The 21,620-nt window shown below is 44.2% G+C and overlaps 1 protein-coding gene across 4 annotated transcripts in view; it reads left to right on the plus strand.

The window, feature by feature from the left end:
- Positions 1-21,620, plus strand: part of SUSD1 (sushi domain containing 1) — a 321,740-nt gene that overhangs the window by 24,701 nt on the left and 275,419 nt on the right. For all 4 annotated transcript variants that reach the window (XM_077475343.1, XM_077475342.1, XM_077475344.1 and 1 more), the window contains exon 2: positions 13,981-14,103. In XM_077475343.1, coding sequence (XP_077331469.1) covers positions 13,981-14,103 — 123 coding nt within the window. The remainder of the gene's footprint in view (positions 1-13,980; positions 14,104-21,620) is intronic.

Here is a 21,620-nt window from a genome sequence, read left to right on the forward strand (position 1 = left end):
AATTGAGGCAATACAGAATTGGCCTAGACCCCTGACAAGGAAACAGGTTAGAGCTTTCCTGGGTATTACGGGGTATTACCGTAGATTTTTGCCGAACTTTGCCTCAGTTGCTGCTCCACTAACTGACTTGACAAAGGGCGGAAAGACAGCAATGGTCACGTGGACCCCAGAGGCCGAGAAGGCTTTCCAAAGCCTTAAGTCTGCCTTGTGCCAACCACCTGTGTTAGTTACCCCCGATTTCAGGCGAGAATTTCTGGTCCAGACAGATGCCTCTAACACAGGCTTAGGTGCAGTACTCTCACAAGTAGTGAATGGTGAGGAGCATCCAGTGACGTACTTGAGTAGAAAACTAACCCCGGCCGAGAAAAATTATGCCATTGTGGAGCGAGAATGTTTGGCAATAAAGTGGGCCCTAGAATCGTTAAAGTATTACTTGCTAGGCAGGAAATTCAAGTTGGTGACAGACCATGCCCCCCTAACATGGATGAAGTTAAACAAGGAGAGAAATGCAAGAGTGACTAGATGGTTTCTCTCCCTACAAAACTTTAATTTCACTGTGGAACACAGGCCAGGGAAATTACAGGCAAATGCTGACGCATTGTCAAGGGTGAGTTGTCTGTGGGGACAAAAGGCTCAGCCCTCCGGTCTGAAAAAGAGGGGGGGGATATGTAGACATGTCACTGGAGAAGTGGTTGAGGGGGTGTACATCTCACCTAGGTTGCTACACAGTGTGAGATGGTAAATCCAGGATGGATCAGTTTCTCAGCAGCGATATGCTGCTGAGTTGTTATTTAATTTTGCCGGGCCTGGGTTTATATGGAATGGCAGGTAGGTTTGGTAGAGGGACCTGTCATTCCACATTCCCCGATCCAGTTCTGGGTTTGGGATCAGGTGAGCTTTGATCCTAATTAGCCTGGGAAGCTAAAGGCACTGCAGGGTCTGCAGGTGGTTGCTCTCAGCCAGGGAACGAACAATCTGTGTGTTGAAGGAAGCTGCAAGCACAGCCACTGCTGGAGCTAAAACTCACCCTGCGATATCCAGGCGAAAGACGCTGTGTTTGTAAGTGTCAGATAGGTGAGCAGAACCTGTTAGTAAGCGCCCAGCCGGGCTAGGACTTTTATTTTTGTTGTACTTAGAAAGCACGGTGTTGCTGTATATTTTGTTTGCTGGACTGTTTGTACCACGAATAAACGCCAAGATCTGCTTTATAAATTCCAAGTCTGCTGTGAACTGTGTCCAAACACACCCTACCCCGGGAAGATCCCTTACACCTTATACATCTGACATCATGCATCTGTCCCCCAGTGTCTCTGCACTAAGAACCGAGCGATCGAACATCGCCGATGGCTCGGTTCTCTTGGCTCCCTGAGCAGAGAGCTACTGACTGCCAATCAGCAGTTCTCCTGCTTTGCTCCTCCACACTCACTGGAGCGCTGAGCTGTGGAGGGGCGGGGAGTGGCCGTCTCAGTGGCTCGATGAGAGGCTGAGACGGCTATCAGTCCAGGCACCTGGTGGATCCAGACTTCCAGAGTCGGGATGATGCGGTGACTGGACTGATCTGTGTGACGTCAGCAGAGAGCGGACTTCAGACCCCTCTCTGCTGAAAACGGGTCACAGAAGTGCAAAATGAATTGCACTTTTGTGACCCTTATGTAGCGGACTATCCAACGGACTTAGTCTGGCGGACTTCCCGCCAGACTGTCCGTCCGACTTTGCTAACGGGCTACTTGCCCACACACGGCACTTTTTCAGCGGACTAATACGGCGTACTAAGTCCGCCGTACTATCCGCCCTACTTTTGAAATGAACAGACTCGCCCACACACATGGAGGAAAGTCCGCTCATTTCGAGCGGGTCTCCAGGTAGGCAGGGCCCGCGAAGGAGACATCGTTGGCCCCGCCACCTGGTATGGACTTAAAGGGGAACCCCAACGCCGAAAAAATCGGCGTGGGGGTTCCCCCCAGGTCCACATCAGACCCTTGTCCGAGCACGCTACCCGGCCGGCCAGGAGGGGGGGCCGCTCACTCGTCCCCCCCCCTGAGCCATACCAGGCCACGTGCCCTCAACATGGGGGGTGCCTTGGGGAAGGGGGGCCGCGCGGCCGCACGCCCCCCACCCCAAAGCACCTTGTTCCCATGTTGATGAGGACAAGGGCCTCTTCCCGACAACCCTGGCCGTTGGTTGTCTCTTGTTTGCACTGCCCGCCCTTCCGGATTAACGTGGAAATGCGGTGACGTCAGCACGCCGCTCACCCTGGGTGAGCGGCGTGCTGACGTCACCGCATTTCCACGTTAATCCGGAAGGGCGGGCAGTGCAAACAAGAGAGAGCCGGCCGGCTCGTTTTTTATACGCTATACGCTTACACTCTGCTGGGAATTCGTGAGTTGTTACTTTACTTTTTATATTTTAATAAATCTTTACGGAATTATGCTATGGGAGCTTTTTTTCTTCTCTCTTTGCCGTACTAAATGATTGTGGTGGAACGAGATATACCATAAAGAGGGAGCAGATAGATTGGTGTTACCAACAGAGCCCAGTGTGGGGACCAGGAACGTAACATTTTACAAGCCCGTATGATCTCCTTAAAAAGAGATCTTGACAGCTGGTAAGCCTCCTCTAATTTGGTGGTGGATAATCTCTTTCTACTCTGGGTGCACCTGCTACGTGTGTAAAGGGTGGTTTTTGAGAGTCACCGAAAATGGACTAAGATTCAGCATCCTATCCATCTTTCCTTTTCTTCGGACTGCTTACAATGTACCCCTACCCATTCACCTGTGAAAAAAAGTATAAAAAAAACCACAACAATAGTTTATTGCACAGCTCCAGGGGTCTTCCGTCTTCGGGGGTCTTCTCGCCGGACTCCTCCGCTATCTTCTGCTAGCTCTTTTGCTAGCGGAGGAGCCCGGCTTTCTTCCTCGCCGTCGGCCTCTTCTTCCGACTTCGGTGGTCTTGTCCCCCTCTTCTGGGGTCTTGTCCCCCTCCTCGGTTCTTCTGCCGGGCCACCACGTCTTCTTATAGCTCTTTTACAGGCGGTGGCCCGGTCTTCTGTCGCCGCCGCCTTCTGGCCTTCTGTTCTTCTGTTCTTCTCTTCAGATGTTGAAAGAGACCCACCTCTGCACATGTTCAGTCTCTGGCACCCTGTGATTTGGCGAATGGGGTCATGTGCGGAGGCGGGACTCCAGGAGCAATGTTAACAGGCCAGCCCTGCCGCTGCACATGAACCCATATGCTCAATCACAGGGCGCTGGAGAACAAAGAAGAGAAAGTAAGGCGTATTCCAGAGGGGGGAGGAGGGGTTGGGGTTGGACATGGTCTGCGGAGAGGGAGCAGCCAGAGAGAGAGAGTAGAAGAGCAGCACAGTATAGTGTCAGTATAGTAATACTGTAGGTAGGATAGTGTAGTGGTCAGTACAGTATAGTGTAATGGTCAGAATAGTGGACAGTATAGTGTAGTGGATAGTACAGTATAGTGTAGTGGTCAGTACAGTATAGTGTAGTGGTCAGTATAGTGGACAGTATAGTATAGTGGACAGTATAGTGGTCAGTGTAGTGTAGTGGACAGTAGAGTGTAGTGGACAGTATAGTGGTCAGTGTAGTGTAGTGGACAGTGTAGTATAGTGGTCAGTATAGTGGACAGTATAGTGTGGTGGACAGTGTAGTGTAGGGGTCAGTATAGTGGAAAGTACAATATAGTGTAGTGGACAGTATAGTGGTCAGTATGGTGGACAGTATAGTGGACAGTGTAGTGTAGTGGTCAGTATAGTGGACAGTATAGTGTAGTGGACAGTATCGTGGACAGTATAGTGGTCAGTGTAGTGTAGTGGACAGTATAGTGGTTAGTGTAGTATGGGGGTCAGTATAGTGGACAGTATAATGTAGTAGACAGTATAGTGGTCAGTGTAGTGTAGTGGACAGTATAGTGGATAGTATAGTGGCCAGTATAGTGGACAGTATAGTGTAGTGGACAGTATAGTGGCCAATGTAGTGTAGTGGTCAGTATAATGGACAGTATAATGTAGGGGTCAGTATAGTGGACAGTATAATGTAGTGGACAGTATAGTGGTCAGTGTAGTGTAGTGGTCAGTATAGTGGATAGTATAGTGGTCAGTATAGTGGACAGTATAGTGGGCAGTATAGTGTAGTGGACAGTATAGCGGACAGTGTAGTGGTCAGTATAGTGGGCAGTCATTGTAATGTAGTGCACAGTATAATGGGCAGTATAGTGGACAGTATAGTGGTCAATGTAGTGTAGTGGCCAGTATAGTGGACAGTATAGTGTAGTGGACAGTATAGTGGACAGTGTAGTGTAGTGTAGTGTAGTGGTCAGTATAGTGGACAGTCAGTGTAATGTAGTGGACAGTATAGTGCAGTGGACAGTATAGTGGGTCCGTATAGTTTAGTGGTCAGTATAGGAATCAGGTTGGTTAGTACTATTGTAGGAAGGGAAGGGACAGGACTCGAAGTGCTAAAAGTCTGCAAGTTAAGCCGCGTACACACGGGCGGACTGTATGGCCTACTTAGTCCGTCATACAATCCGACGGACAGTCCGTCATACTTTCGAATGAACGGACTTGACCACACACGGATGCACAAACAGTCCGTCGAAAGCTTGCGCGATGACGTGTACAGCACGTACGACGGGACTAGAAATAGGAAGTCCAATACACAGCAATGCACCCTTCCGCCGTGTAAATCCTTTCTGAGCATGCGCCATTCTTAGTCCGTCGAACTAGCCTACTCACGAGCGGATTGTCCGCTGAAACCAAAGTATGACGGACAGAATTTCGAAAAATCCGAAATACTTAGTCCGCCAAACTGCACGCTGAAAAAGTCAGCTGAAGCCCACACACGAGCGGACTGTCCGCTGAAATGTGTTTAGACGGACTAAGTAGGCCATACAGTCCGCCCGTGTGTACGCGGCATTAGGGGGCGCAAATTACTTGCCTTGCCCCGGGCACTGACATCCCACGCTATGCCACTGCATCCACTTTAAAGAAGTTCTATAGTCACAGCATATACTTTAATTTTCTAACACTGACATTGTAATAACAATACAAAAAATAATTATATTAAACAATCTAATATAAGCTTAAAAAAATCCCCCTTCATGTAGTGAGTTCTGCCTGTCTGCTAGGCCATCTCTTTCTACAACTTCCTGGATTCCCAGCATGCTTTGCAGCTTCTCCTCTGCCGTTTATTTTACATTTTTAAGAACTACATATCCCATGGTACCTTGCTGCCTGCAAGCAGTGATTCCTGTACTGACTCCACCTCCTGAAACTCCTCCTCTCAGCACCACTGTAGTTCAGAAGGCAGGCTCTGTGAAATGTGTGACACAGCAGTGCCTACCGACAGGAAATAGTGAATAGGTGTCACAGAATTCAAGGAAGTAAATGTGTGGGGAGCTTCACAAAGTAGTTTTTTTTTAAACAAGATCATTAATAGGAGTAGGCTAGAAATAATTTAAATGCAACATGGAAATGAATAGATATCTTTTAAAATCTATTTTTATGGAGGTCTGTTAAAAAATACAGTATAAAAGCAACGATAACAAATATAATAACCAGTATCGGCCAGTAAGAATATATATTTTAGCTTTTGACTGCAATAGCAATAATCAAACCAATGGATGGCAGATTCATCAATTTTTGATTGCCCTATATTTTTCAGTACAGAGAATTCCACGGTTTAGGAGGCCAGGCAATCATGATTTATAAACTGCATCTAGTTATCTCTGTTTGTGGTGCTTTATTAAAAAGATCAGATGATGTTTTTATGAAATTAAAACTTTTTCACCCCTTCAGGCATCAGCTGTACCTGAATACTGACAGCAAATGTTAAAAAATAAAATAAAATGTGACTTGAAGAAATATTAATGCTAAGGACCATCTACAGAGATTAGCTCATCATTCAGGAAAAGTAACTCATTCTATTCCTCAGTGAAGTCAGTTTGTAAATATTTTCTTATGTTGGTCATCCTGTCCCATTGAAAAGCAAGAAGGAAGCTTGTTAGAACTTGGAAGGAAGTTCTAAATCTACAAAAGATTAAGCTGTAAAACAATGACCATCAGGCTGATAATAATTACGCTAATATGGCTGCTGGTGATGTCAGCGGAGGAAGTGGTAGTGTGTTGTAATTTTATGATTACAGCCCCATCTTTTCACAGCCAGGTGATAAAGGATGAAAAAGACCACATGTTAAAAATGCTCTTAAAGTGAACTAAGCTCTGGTGTAAAATAATTTGTTTCAAGTATCTATTCTTAAAGAATATGTTACCCCAACATTTCATATTCCTAAATGCGTCTGTTGTAGCATGTACTTGTGTGAAGTATTCTCTTACCAAAAGGGGATAGACTTCCACCAGAGGTAGTGAGTCAGTACAGGCATACCCCACTTTTAAGTACACAATGGGGTGTATTTACTAAAGCTGGAAAGTGCAAAATCAGGCTGCTTAGAAACCAATGAGCTTCTAACCTTGGCTTGTTCAATTAAGCTTTGGTAATAAAACCTTGAAGCTCATTGGTTTCTATGAAGTAGTGAGCCTGATTTTGCACTTCCCAGCTTTAGTAAATAAACCCCATTGTGTACTTAAAAGCGGGGTATGCCTGTAAACAGTAAGTGGATTCAGATCAGTTTGGGACAAACATAGATCTATACTCGGACAAAAAGTTAAAAAAACAGAGCAAACACGATGGACCACTTGGTTCTTTTTTCTGCTGTCGCTTTTCCAGTTCTCTTTGTATGTATTCCTTTGTGTGAAATACCTGGTGATCCTGCCAGTCCACCGATTTCAAACTGGCCACTCTAGGCATGAGAGCACATCCAAACCAGCATAGTCAGCTTTTTGGCTGTGCTGGGAGAACAGCCTGCCTGTCCTCCAGTGGCCAAGACTTGTCATATTGACAAGTCTTGGCATGTTTTGCCTTTCATGTCTATTTTAAAATGAATGGGTTGCTTTACAAGGTGGGGGTTCACATATACTTTAACTCAAAATTTCCCTTCTACAGGCATACCCCACTTTTAAGTACACAATGGGGTGTATTTACTAAAGCTGTAAAGTGCAAAATCAGGCTCACTTCTGCATAGAAACCAATGAGCTTCCAAGTTTTATTACCAAAGCTTACTTGAACAATCTGGGGTTAGAAGCTCATTGGTTTATATGCAGAAGTGAGCCTGATTTTGCACTTTCCAACTTTAGTAAATAAACCCCATTGTGTACTTAGAAGTGGGGCATGCCTGTATTGCTCTCAGCCTTTATTCGCCATGGTCACTGGCTTCTTATGGGGACCTAACTAATGAGATGAGAACTTTAACTTCTAATTGGGTTTTGGCATTATTGTTATTGCATTCTCTGTTATAAATAAAAACTCTGAGAGATTTGAGACCCGTTGTAATAACAGCAGGTGGAGATCTTACTACCAGTCCTAAGAAGATGTAAAAATTTGGATACATTCTGAAATTACATATATCTTGTGTAAGTTTGGGATGATAAAAAACTCAAGTGGTAGGTGCATTTACAATGATTGCACCAGTCCAAAACTGTGTTTTAGGGCATGGCAGCCCACTTTTATTTAAAAGCAAGTCAATAGTTCATATAGATAGCTGTTCCCATGCAGGGGGTTTCACCATTACTGTAAAGACATAACATTCAGCCTCCTGTCTCTCTCTTGTGGCAGCTTTACTACTCCAAGTACCTCTGCAGGGTCTTCCTGACCATCAAACACCTTTTGGTCTTCCTGACCATCAAAATCCCCCAGTTATGTGCAGATGTTGTACTTAAGCTCTGCTTCTTTCCTTGCAGCTTCCTAGCTGCCCTTGTCCCTCCTGGACTTCCTCTCAAGCCTCTGTCCAAACCTGACCTTGATGCACAGCAGCATCTCACACGGCTCCCTTTCGCACACTCTGGGGTGTGCCCTGAGCTCTAACTTTGGCTTTATTATGAAGCCAGCACACACTTGATCCATTAGTGTACTTGCTTCTCCCAAAATCTGGGATAAACCACCATTCTATCGAGTAGCACACGGTCACCCTGCTACAGTTGTGACAATGGCGTTAGCTGTTTATTGTCCCATGGCTATGCCTTCCTCAATGCTCAACAATCCAGCCTTTGGTGTAAGGCCAGAAGTACCAGAGGCTGCAGCTGCAATCTTTCTGTAGGTAAGGTGCAAGATGTCATAGAGATTGAGAGGTAGGTAAGGAGGAGTGGAGAGAATGAGGTGAGCATGCTAACTGCAGGGTAGGTTTATGCCACGTACACACGTATCAGACTATCTGGCGGGCTTAGTCTGGTGGACAAACCGCTGGACTGTCCGCCGGACTTTCTGAATGAGCAACCTGCCCACACACGGTACTTTTGCGGCATATCCGCCGTACCGCCAGGCTATCCGCCGTACTTTTCAAATGAACGGACTCGCCCACACACAAGGAGGAAAGTCTGTTCATTTTGAGCGCGGCTCCAGGTAGCCGGGACCAGCGAAGGAAGCGTAGCTGGCCCCGTCACCTGGTATGAACTTAAAGGGGAATCCCTACACCGAAAAAATGGCGTGGGGGTCCCCCCAGGTCCATATCAGACCCTTATCCGAGCATGCTACCTGGCTGGCCAGGAAAGGGGGTGGGGACGAGTGAGCGTCCCTCCCTCCTGAGCCCTACCAGGCTGTGTGGCCTCAACATGGGCGGGTGCTTTGGCGGCCACCCTCCCAAAGCACCTTGTCCTCATGTGGATGCTGGGACTGTGACATCATAATGGGCGGGGACATCATCCGGCGATGTCCCTATATAAGTCACCGCACGCCACGTGCCTGTCATTGTGACCAGAGACACAGACGAAGCAACAGCTCAAGAAAAGAAGAAGAGAAGAACAGAAGAGAAGAACAGAAGAACAGAAGGCGGTGACGGCGACAGAAGACCGTTTGTAAAAGAGCTAGAAGAAGGCGTGGTGGCCCGGCAAGAAGAACCGAAGAGGGGGAGAAGACCCCCGAAGTCGGAAGAAGAGGGCGGCGGTGAAGAAGAAAGTCGGGCTCCTCCGCTAGTAAAAGAGCTAGCAGAAGATAGCGGAGGACACCTGGAAGATTCACATGTAGTGAATGTTTGGTAAATGGTATTGTCACTTCTTTATAAATAAACCCCTTTGCGTTTATTTGCAGGTCAATACAGTATATCCTAGGGTTTATTTATTAAACTGGAGAGTGCAAAATCTGCACAGCTCTGCACAGAAATCAATCAGTTTCATTTTTTTTTTTAGTTAACACCTAAGACCCCTTTCACACTGAGGGCATTTTGCAGGCGCTATAGCATTAGAAATAGTGCCTGCAATCCACCCTTAAATTGTTGCTCTGAGGGCTTTCACACTGGAGCGGTGCGCTGGCAGGACGTCAGGAAAAGTCCTGCCAGCAGCTTCTTTGGATTGGTGAAGGAGCGGTGAAGGAGCGGTGTGTTTACCGCTCCTCCCCTGCTGCTCCCCATTGAAATCAATGGGGCAGCGCTGCAATACCGCTGGCAAAACGCTGCTATTGCTGCGTATTGTGGTGTATTGCTGGCAATTTTAACCCTTTCTCGGCCACTAGCGGGGGGGGGGGGGGGGTAAAAGCACCCTGCTAGCGGCCGAAATGTGCTGCAAATCCGACAGTAAAACGCAGCTAAAAATAGCAGAGTTTTACCTCCGACGCTATGGGCGGCTTGGTGTGAAAGCCATCTAATTGAATAAGCTGAAGTTAGAAGCTCAAAATGCACAGCTGCACCAGATTTTGCACTCCAGTTTTTGTAAATCAACCCCACTGTGTTCAATAAATCTACTTCAGTGATAGTTATTTTTATTTAAAAAAAAAAAAAAACTTTACTAACATGTTATACTTACCTGCTCTGTGCAATGGTTTTGCACAGAGCAGCCCTGATTCTCCTTTTCTGGGCCTCCCGCTGGCGCTTCTGGCGCCTCTCCCTGCCATGAGCCCACACAGCAAGCTGCTTGCTATGGGGGCACTCCTGCTCCCACTGCTGTATCTGAGCCAATGAGGAGGGAAAGAGCTGAGAGAGCCTTGGTTCTACCGCACATTGCTGGATCGAGATCAGGCTCAGGTATGTATTTAGGGTTGCAGAGGGAACTTGCTGCAGAAGGTTTTTTTTTTATGCAAAATACCTTCTGCCTTTATGACCAGGTTAACCTTGGTTACTGGTTTATCTGCATGTTTTTTTTTTTCTAATTTAGATGTGATTTAGGTGGGAATACATGTTGGTTTTTTGTTAATAACACCAGACTTGGGCCAGAATGAAATACATCGTTATAGGGTGTCACAGCATTTAGTACTTTGAGGGTTTGATTTACTAAAGGCAAATAGACTATTCACTTTGCTAGTGAGTTTGCACTCTGCAAGAAAATTATCCCCAGAGTTTAGTGAATAGGATGAAGCTCTGCTGACAGGCATTATCCAATATGTATCCAAAGTGTTTTTTTTTGTTTTGTTTTTCCTTGCTTGTGTTGGGTTTTCTTTTCACAGTGAAGTTTCACCATAAAGCTCTGGGGAAAATTCCCTTGCAAAGTGCAACTTCACATACAAAATGACCAGTGGGGTTTATTTATTGAAACTGGAAAGTTCAAAATCTGGTGCAGCTCTGCATAGAAACCATTCAGCTTCCAGGTTTTATTGCCAAACCTTAATATCATGCACTAGCCTAAGCAGACATGCATTATTTTTTAATTCCCTTCCACTCCTTTTCTCTGCTGCACTGCCAGGATTGGATGTTCCCCACCTCAGCACAATTGGGCATGCTGAAGTCATGTGGGGACTTTCCTGTCCTTTCACTGGATGTTAGAGATCATATGAGAAGTTCAGTGTATGAAATACACAGGAGAAAATTCATATTGACAAGGGTAGTGTAGAGGTGGGCGGGGAGTTTACTGACATCACAACTCCACCTACCGAGCTCCGGACAACAGACCCACCCACAGAATGTGCAGTTTTTCGGGTCTCATAGCAGACAAAGGGGAGACATTTGACAGGTAAAGATACATGCAGGAGGCATGTATATCCTTATAGATAACCACTATGGCAGTAGTTTAGAAAGGATGACATTGGGTTTACATCCACTTTAAATTGTTCCACTGAATATGATCATAGAAGAACAAATCTATTTGATTTGGTAAATAGTGAAATATTGTGTTATTCCTGCAGTGATTGCATTTCCTCTGCTAACACAGGTGCAGACTTCTAATTGTATATTTCTCAGTTAGCTAATAGGATGTCCTGTTGGTTAGCATGCTACAGTCACACATTGTTGAGGTCCTGTAAGGCTGGTAACAGATGTTGTAGAAAATGTGGTTCTAGATGCAGGCCGGGGTTACACATGAACATCAAACATCAACATGTCTTTTTTCTGCCACGCATTGGGAGATTTTATTTTTAATCATTTAGGGCTTTGATCGGCTATTTTTTCTGTGAAATGCATGGTAATATGGTCATGTATTTATACTTGGAACATGCATATACTTTGGTATCAGATTTTGTGTGTGCATACCTATCTAGAATATAAATGATCTAATTGTTGTATACTGCATTGTATGAAAATATCCATTCAACCTCTGAAAGCTTCTGCAGGGAAGATGGTAGAGTTCAGAGCTCCAGTAAAGAGATCAAAAAGACCATAATTCTTCCATGGGCTTAACATTTTGCAATAATTAGGCTGACTACTTTTACAGGGAAAAGATTTAATCTTGACCAAGGTCAAGTATCCATATTAGTTACGATAAACTCACCCATACATTTTTACAGGGAGGGTATGCCATTGACAATGACATGTGTTTGCCGGTCCCACAATGCAAAGCATAGTTGAATTGATTATGTGCTGGTGTGTCTGATAATTCTTATCAGTGTGAAGCAATGTATGCTTTGGCTGGCCATCACTTTCAGCACTGAATACAAACTGATGTCTACAGGCTTGGCAGAACACAGTCCACTCTTAATGCTAGTTATCACAGGTCTCTTGGATAAAACGCATAAATAACTTGAAATGTTTATTCAATGCTAAGAGGTGTTTCCTATGAAAAGAATTTGTTCTAGAAGTCATTACAATGGAACAGGAAGAGATCAACTATGTAAGAAGTACTATCATTTTTGTGCCAAGTGCACAGGTTATTAATGGAAAAGATTTGTTCTTACAATCAGAGAAAATATATGGAAGAAATTAAATATTCTGAACATTTAACAAAATGTAAATTTCTATTACACATCCTCGCTATCCCTACAGTTAAGAATGCCTAATCTTGGTTAGGCTGTGATTTGTCTGTTTGCCACCATTTTTAAAATATTATACTAACACTTCCAATGCTCACATAAACATAACCATCTTTTTGGAAGATGTGTAACCTTCTTTTACTATATAAAAAAACAAAACCACTATAAAACCACTATATATTATTAAAAAAAAAAAATCATTACATGGCTGGGTGTTGGGACATGCGGCTGCCTCCCCCTTTACTGCTCTACGTGTAAGTTGCTATGGGTAACCTCACCCTTAATTTGGCTACCAGATATGCTACCAGATATGCTCGTATACCTCAAATATCAACAAAATTAACAAATGGATAAGCTGGTCCCAGCTTATCCATTTGGCCAGCCTCTGGCCCGGGAGTGAGGGGAGGTGCTTACCCCTATAGAGACACCACCAATGAGTCTATCCTCTCAGACTCCTCTAATATCTTTCATGCATTGAGACAGTGGCCCCACCAATACACCCTTCATGTGCTGTTTCTTGTCTACAAAAAAATATATTTTAATGTACCAATGTACCAACCAATGAAACATTGAAAACCAGTCTGTTCATATGAGTCCCTCCTTCCATTGCACCCCTGAAGAAGGAATGTACCTTTATCCCCAAACGCGTTGGGGGTAAGGAGGTTTTATTATGAAAATGTTCTGCTATGACGGTACTAACTGACTGTGTGCAGTTAATCAATGTTTCAAATCTCTCTACTTTTAACTATGTTTGTCTTTAATAAAATGTATTGTTATTACATTATTGTGACATGTTTTCACTTAATCTCTAGTTGCTTAGAAAGTCCACCCAGGGGAAACTTTTACTTATCTTTCATTATCCCTGTTTCCCAGTTTTTCTCACAATAATACAAATATGAACTTAAAGAGGAGCTTCACCCTAAAGGAAAAGTTCTACTCTTCTGACCTGTCATTTTTTGGAACCTGGCTGAAGCAATTGATAGCAATTGCCTAGCATGGAGACAATACCTTTGCAACTGAACAGCCAGCAAATTGAAAAAGCTCTGCAATTTGTTGCCTTTTACTATCAGCCATAGTAAAAGTACCAGCCATTTGTGAACCACATGCATGAGGAAAGACATGATCCTGCACAACAAAGCTTGGTAGGAGCAGCAGTGATAGCAGTCCGTAGCAAAAGTGTTGGGACAAGATCCTTGAGCACCCATGGTAAAATAATTAACATCAACCTTGTAATAATAATATAAAGAATAGTTATTATTGATGAACAAATATAAGCTTACTTGAAAAATCTCCCTTCATGTTGTGAGTTCTGCCTTTTTACTGCCTATTCTTTTCCACACCTTCCTGGGCTCCCAGCATGTTTGCAGATTCTCCAATTTCTGAGGACTACATATCCCATGATACTTTGCTGCCTTCAAGCAGTGATTCCTGTACTGCCCCCGCCTCCTGAAACTCCTCCTCTCAACACCTCTGAAGTTCAGAAGGCAGGCTCTGTGAAATGACAATGAAACAGCAGTGCATACACACAGGACATAGTGAATATATGTCACAGAATTATATGAAGTAAATGTGTGAGGATCTTCACAAAGTAAAAAGTTAAAGACTTCAAGATCAATCAGATTGATAGGAGTAGACTGGAAAAAAGTGAAATTTATTGTAGAAATAATTATATGATTATACACTTTGACTATAGTCATGTTTTAATTTTGTTTCCAAAAGCATTGTATTTTACTACTTTTCTCGTTTTCTCATCCAGAAATACTCACCATTGAGGTTTGCAAAACATGCCATCCAAATGCTACGTGTATAGAAAAAGACAAGAAATATTCCTGTATGTGTAATTTTGGATTAATCGGTAATGGCAGGACGCAATGTTTGGGTGAGTATCTTATTTTCCTAATGGTGCATTACACAATGCTTAAACATGTTTCATTTATAATAATAATAAAGTTATCATACATTGGTAGAGAGTATTACAAGAAATTTGATTTCAACGAATTGCCCAGAGGCCCTTTTCCATAAAATAGAACACATGGGTAATACATGTTCTGATGAATTTGTCAATGCCATTTTCTGTTTTAAATAAAAAGAATTTGAGAGGCTCTAAGGCCAAGAATCATGTGATCACATGACCACTGATCACTCAGTCCTTGGGTCTGCTCTACTGGCTTTCCGCTCTGCCCGTCCAACATTCACTGGAGTTCTGGGCTGTGGAGGGGGCAGAAGAGGCTGGTTCAGGCTCTCAGCAGAATGGCGAGAGGCTGAGCCAGCTGCCAGGAGGATCTTGATCCTAAAATCCCAATCCCTGCAGAGCCTGGACTGGGTTTGGGACAGTATCTTGACAGCAGGCTTTAGCTGAATTTAGCTTACAGGAGAGCAGAAATAAGTGTACTCCTGTAACCCTGAAGAAAAGCATGGTCAAAAAAAGCTAAGAAACACCATTTAACTGCTAAAGGTCCCATACATACACTGTAGCAGGGCGGCCTTTAAGCGCAAAATCACATACCTGTATGCGATTCCTCTCCTCGGCTCTTAGCCAAGTGCTGCTGGAGCCCCAGAGCCAATCAGCTGGTCAGGCGGGCACGATGGCCACCGGGACACGCTGATTATTCACAGGGGAGGCAGAACGGAGGTCTGCTTATGTATGCAAGGCAGACTGCCGTTCTGTGAGAGAGGAAAAAGGAGATCTTGTGTTTCTGCTGAGCAGAATCATGGATCTTTGTTCTCCTCCAGTCACAGCACCCCCCCCCTCCCCAGTTAGAAAGAACTCCCTAGGAGCACACTTAACCCTTTGATCACCTCTGATGTTAACCCTTTCCCTGCCAGTGTCATTTATACACTGACAGTGCATTTTTTTTAGCACTGATCACTGCATTGGTGTCATTGCTCCCCAAAAAGTGTCAGGTTTGTCCGCCGCAATGTTGCGGTCCTGCTAAAAAGCGCTGATCACCACCATTACTAGTGAAAACACAATTTTGTTTTACAAAATAGACTTTTTTTTGTTTATAGCGCAAAAAAATAAAACCACAGAAGTGATCAAATACCACCAAAAGAAAGCTCTATTTTTGGGGAAAAAATTACATCAATTTTATTTGGGTGCAGTGTCGCATAACTGTGCAATTGTCAGTTAAAGCAATGCAGTGGTGTTTCGCAAAAAATTACCTGGTCAGGAAGGGGGTAAATCTCCTGGAGCTATAGTGGTTAAGGAAACTCTATTACAAACTTAAAAAAAAACACACATACAAATTAGGTTCTTTAAAAGCTTTCTTACAGCATTTTTCCTTTTCATAAATTAATATTTATTAATTTGTAATATGTCTCTAAATTTTTCCTGCAAGTGTGACTAGTTAATTTCCTAGCACAGCTATTTCTGCCATTTCATGCGATAGCCCTTTCCTTTTTTGCAAGTGTCTATTTAATTCACTAGTAGATTTTTTAAGGAGCTTTTTCTTTACAAATGTTGGTGCAAACATTCATACAAAAATTAATCAGCACTTCAAACTTTCCTTTGCTTCTACAAATAAGGGTTTTGACCCCACTAACGGTTTGAAAATTGAATGGATGTTCCTGAAACAAAAGTTTTTGAACAAAAAATTATTTTATGGCCAACTTTACTCTTTGCAGTGGCCCAACTTCTCCACCTGTCCCTTCACCTACTTACATAACCTTTAATATAACAACCAGGGGAGGAAGAAAGGGGAATGCCACAGAGTGTAACTTGAGTGACAGTTCTGATTATGCGGGGGCTGGTGACATCACATCCAAGATGGCAGCTTCCAGCAGCAATAACATGCCTAAGGCCTCTTTCACATGGCCAATCCGTTCAGGTCCGCCTGTCAGTTTTTCAGGCGGACCTGGTCGGATGCTCCATAGAGGTCTATGGAGCGTCGGATGTTAGCGGTGACGTGTCTGCTGACATCCGACCTGCTCCAATCCGAAAAAGTGTGACGGAGGAAAAACCTACGTTTCCATCCATCATCAGATCGGATCGGGTGACGACGAACTCTGCGGTCCATCGTCATCCGATCCCCCATAGAGGAGAGCGGCGCTCTGACAGGTCCATCCCTGCACAGTATGCAGAGACGGACCTGTCATCTTCCTGCTCAGCAGGGATCGACGGAGCGATCCCTGCTGAGCAAGCACAAAAAATAAAAAAAGCAGAGATGATCAAATAGCACCAAAAGAAACCTTTATTTGTGGGAAAAAAAGGAAGGCAATTTTGTTCGGGTACAGCGTCGCACAACCACGCAATTGTCAGTTGAAGTGACGAAAAAATGGCCCGGTCATTGAGCAGCCAAATCCTCCAGGCCTGAACTGGTTGAGAGTCAGTACTCTGAGCTTATTAGGCTCTGCTGCATGCTAACAAGGCACATGCTGAGAAAAGGATAGCGTAAAAATAAGATCTCTTTAGTCTTCTATTGCTCCTTCAGTATCCAATCATACAATGAGGACAGGGAGGTGTTGTTTTAACTGCAGTAGATAAATGGGCCCTAATCATAAATGTTATTCCATGGAAGTGAAGGGAAGCTCCAGATTACAAAGGCCAAAAGAAATTGTTATTTAAACTGGAGTGCAAGCCAAAACGTTTTTGGTTTGTTTTAGATGGAGGTTAAAACCACCATCAGTTCTAATCTAATTGTCAATTCATTAACACATTGAGGAAAATAAATACTTGAACCACTTGAGTTCTGAGTTCTATTAAGCTCAGTAGCTGAAATGATCAACTTCTGGACATCTGACCTTGTTACACAGAGTTTCATAAGAGCATTTATAGCAGATCACCACACCTCCCAACATTTTGGGAGGGGAATGACACAAACGTATGAAGGCATAAGACACGCCCATGCCACAACCCCTTAAAGGAGAATTAACCCAAAAAAAGTTAATTAAATCCACAAGGACTTTTTTTTGCCACTACTATTCCTTTAAATTTGGCTTTTAAGATTTACAAATGCACCAATTTAGAATTTGGATGAAAGGTTTAACACTGGGAAACACTTTTTGAAAGATAAAAAGTGCATTTTATATACAATTATAGAGATCAGACCAAAATGAGGGACAAATGAGGAGGACAGAGGGATATTGCTCCAAATCAAGGACAGTCCCTTGAAATCAGGGACAGTTGGGAGCTATGGATCACTGTAAACATAACAATTATGTGTTCTGTTTAACCACTTGCCGACCGCCGCACGCCGATGTACGTCGGCAGAATGGCACGGGCAGGCATAAGGGCTTACATGTACGTCCCTTGCCTCCCGCGGGTCGGGGGCCCGATCGGGCCCCCGCCCGGTGCCTGCGGCGGTCGGTATTCGTTCGGGAGCGATCCCGGACGAGGGGATGGCCATTCATTCATGGCCACCCCCTCGCGATCGCTCCCGGCGAATGAAATTGTCCGGTGACATCACTTCCTCTCCTGTAATGTAAACACAGGAGAGGAAGTGATGTATTCTCTCCTCCGTGTCGGTAGTTTTCGTTCCGGCACCGAGGAGAGAGCATCGGTGAGTTGCACAAGCACTACACTACACAGTAGAACATGCCAGGCACACTCACACCCCCCCTTTACCCCCCGATCACCCCCGATCACCCCCCAATTACCCCTGCCCCCCAGTCACAGTGACACCAATTGCTTTTTTTTTTTTTTTTTGCATTGGTGTCATTTGTGACTGTAATAACTGTTAGGGCAGTTAGGGTTAGCCCCCTTTAGTTCTAATGTGCCCCCCTAACCCCCCCAATAAAGGTTTAACCCCGTGATCACCCCCCGTCGCCAGTGTCACTAAGGCAGGGTTCACATTGCAGCGGTTTATGAGAACGAATGTGATTCGCACCGCACTGCAGTGCAAATCACATCCGATCTCTGTGCGATTCGAGTTCAGCCATTCGCCGCACCCGCCACACCCGCCGCACCCGCCGCAAATTCGCACGGGACCCTTTTTTTGGCCCGCAGCAGAATCGGATCGCATGGGTGTTCACACCATGCGATCCGAGTTTGCAGATCGCACTGCGATATGCGAACTGATCTGGGGGTGTCAGTAACATTTCACTGACACTCCCAGCAGTTCGCATAGGGCAGTGTGAACTGCCGCCGGGAGGCATGCGATGCGGGAACCCGCCACGGATTCGTGGCGTTTCCGCATCGCTCCAGTGTGAACCCAGCCTAATAAGCGATCGTTTTTCTGATCGCTGTATTAGTGTCACAGGTGACGCTAGTTAGGCAGGTAGGTATTTAGGTTTGCCGCAGCTTTTTATAGCGCCAGGGACCCCCATATACTACCGCATAAAGCCCCCTGATTGCCCCCTAGTTAACCCTTTCACCAGTGATCACCATATAACTGTTACAGGTGACGCTGGTTGGTTAGTTATTTTTTTATAGTTTCAGGGCACCCGCCATTTATTACCTAATAAAGGTTTAACCCCCTGATCACCCGGCGGGTGTCATTTGTGACTGTAATAACTGTTAGGGCAGTTAGGGTTAGCCCCCTTTAGTTCTAAGGTACCCCCCTAACCCCCCCAATAAAGGTTTAACCCCGTGATCACCCCCCGTCGCCAGTGTCACTAAGGCTGGGTTCACATTGCAGCGGTTTATGAGAACGGATGTGATTCGCACTGCAGTGCAAATCACATCCGATCTCTGTGCGATTCGAGTTCAGCCATACAGATAGTATGGCTGAATTCGTGTCGCACCCGCCGCACCCGCCGCAAACTCGCACGGGACCCTTTTTTTGGTCCGCAGCAGAATCGGATCGCATGGGTGTTCACACCATGCGATCCGAGTTTGCAGATCGCACTGCGATATGCGAACTGATCTGGGGGTGTCATTAACATTTCACTGACACTCCCAGCAGTTCGCATAGGGCAGTGTGAACTGCCGCCGGGAGGCATGCGATGCGGGAACCCGCCGCGGATTCGTGGCGTTCCCGCATCGCTCCAGTGTGAACCCAGCCTAATAAGCGATCGTTTTTCTGATCGCTGTATTAGTGTCACAGGTGACGCTAGTTAGGCAGGTAGGTATTTAGGTTCGCCGCAGCTTTTTATAGCGCCAGGGACCCCCATATACTACCGCATAAAGCCCCCTGATTGCCCCCTAGTTAACCCTTTCACCAGTGATCACCATATAACTGTTACAGGTGACGCTGATTGGTTAGTTATTTTTTTTATAGTTTCAGGGCACCCGCCATTTATTACCTAGTCTCACTAGTGTACCCCTAAATTTAGGGGTGTCTACTTTCCAAAATGGGGTCATTTGGGGGGGGGTTTGTGCCATCTTGGCATTTTATGGCCTTCAAAACTGTAACGCCCTTAGAAAGCCTGAAGGCGGTGCTTGGTTTTCGGGGCCCCGTACGCGGCTAGGCTCCCAAAAAGTCCCACATATGTGGTATCCCCGTACTCAGGAGAAGCAGCAGAATTTATTTTGGGGTGTCATTTCACATATGCCCATGGCATGCGTGAGCAATATATCATTTAGTGACAACTTTGTGGAAAAAAAAAAAAAAAGTTTGTAATTTTCCCGCAACTTGTGGCAAAATATAAAATATTCCATGGACTCAACATGCCTCTCAACAAATAGCTTGGGGTGTCTACTTTCTAAAATGGGGTAATTTGTGGGGGTTTTGTGCCATCTTGGCATTTTATGGCCTTCAAAACTGTAATAGGTAGTGAGGAGTGAAGTCAAATATTTACGCCCTTAGAAAACCTGAAGGCGGTTCTTGGCTTTCGGGGCCCCGTACGCGGCTAGGCTCCCAAAAAGTCCCACATATGTGGTATCCCCGTACTCAGGACAAGCAGCAGAATTTATTTTGGGGTGTCATTTCACATATGCCCATAGCATGTGTGAGCAATATATCATTTAGTGACAACTTTGTGAAAAAAAAATAAAAAAAAATTAAAGTTTGTAATTTTCCCGCAACTTGTGGCAAAATATAAAATATTCCATGGACTCAAAATGCCTCTCAGCAAATAGCTTGGGGTGTCTACTTTCTAAAATGGGGTCATTTGTGGGGGTTTTGTGCCATCTTGGCATTTTATGGCCTTCAAAACTGTAATAGGTAGTGAGGCGTGAAATCAAAAATTTACGCCCTTAGAAAGCCTGAAGGCGGTGCTTGGTTTTCGGGGCCCCGTACGCGGCTAGGCTCCCAAAAAGTCCCACATATGTGGTATCCCCATACTCAGGAGAAGCAGCAGAATTTATTTTGGGGTGTCATTTCACATATGCCCATAGCATGTGTGAGCAATATATCATTTAGTGACAACTTTGTGTAAAAAAAAAAATAAATATTTTTTTTTGTCATTATTCAATCGCTTGAGGCAAAAAAATAAAATATTCAATGGGCTCAACATGCCACTTATCAATTTCCTCAGGGTGTCTACTTTCCAAAATGGGGTCATTTGGGGGGGTTTTGTACTGCCCTGCCATTTTAGCACCTCAAGAAATGAGATAGGCAGTCGTAAACTAAAAGCTGCGTAAATTCCAGAAAACGTACCTTAGTTTGTAGATGTGACAACTTTTGCGCAAACCAATAAATATACAATTATTGACTTTTTTTTTACCAAAGACATGTGGCTGAATACATTTTGGCCTAAATGTATGACTAAAATTGAGTTTATTGGATTTTTCTAATAACAAAAAGTAGAAAATATCATTTTTTTTCAAAATTTGCGGTCTTTTTACGTTTATATCGCAAAAAATAAAAATCGCAGAGGCAATCAAATACCATCAAAAGAAAGCTCTATTTGTGGGAAGAAAAGGACGCAAATTTTGTTTGGGTACAACATTGCATGACCGCGCAATTACCAGTTAAAGCAGCGCAGTGCCAAGTTGTAAAAAGACCTCTGGTCATTTACCAGCAAAATGGTCCGGTCTGAAGGTGGTTAAAGTAGTTTCATTTGGAATTTTAGTGTTTGCAAAAAAAGTTGCAGTTGTGCTTTGTGTCCTCACCAACTTGACCTGATTTTATCTGAATGTTATGCTTACAATTTACGCAAATTACAGATTATTTTTTACATATGCATCAACATCCGCTATCAAATTAAAGCTCTATTGGTTCCCCCTCCACCATAAAAAACAATGTATGATATGTTAGAGTAGAACACAAACCTTAAGAGATATAAGGTGCAGAACCAAAACATCACCATAACAAAAAAAATAAAAATAAAAATGCTGTGGAACTCAAAGGTGTTAAAAAAGGTGTGGGGTCTTGGTTAAAACACAACTAATTCACTGCTAGTTTATTTTACTGGTTGCAGGAACCCACAGACATGTTTTTTTTTTTTGTGTTTTTGTCTAAAACAAAACATAACATCCTGAAATTAGTCATAAGTCAATGAGCAGATCTTCTAATAATAAAGATAAAGATAACATGCCTGAAATTTTGGTCACACCTTAAAATAGTTGAAAAGGCA

Source organism: Lithobates pipiens, unplaced genomic scaffold (genome assembly GCF_037356315.1).
Source record: "Lithobates pipiens isolate NorthernLeopardFrog02 unplaced genomic scaffold, aLitPip1_a1.2 Scaffold_13, whole genome shotgun sequence".
Lineage (NCBI taxonomy): Eukaryota > Metazoa > Chordata > Amphibia > Anura > Ranidae > Lithobates > Lithobates pipiens.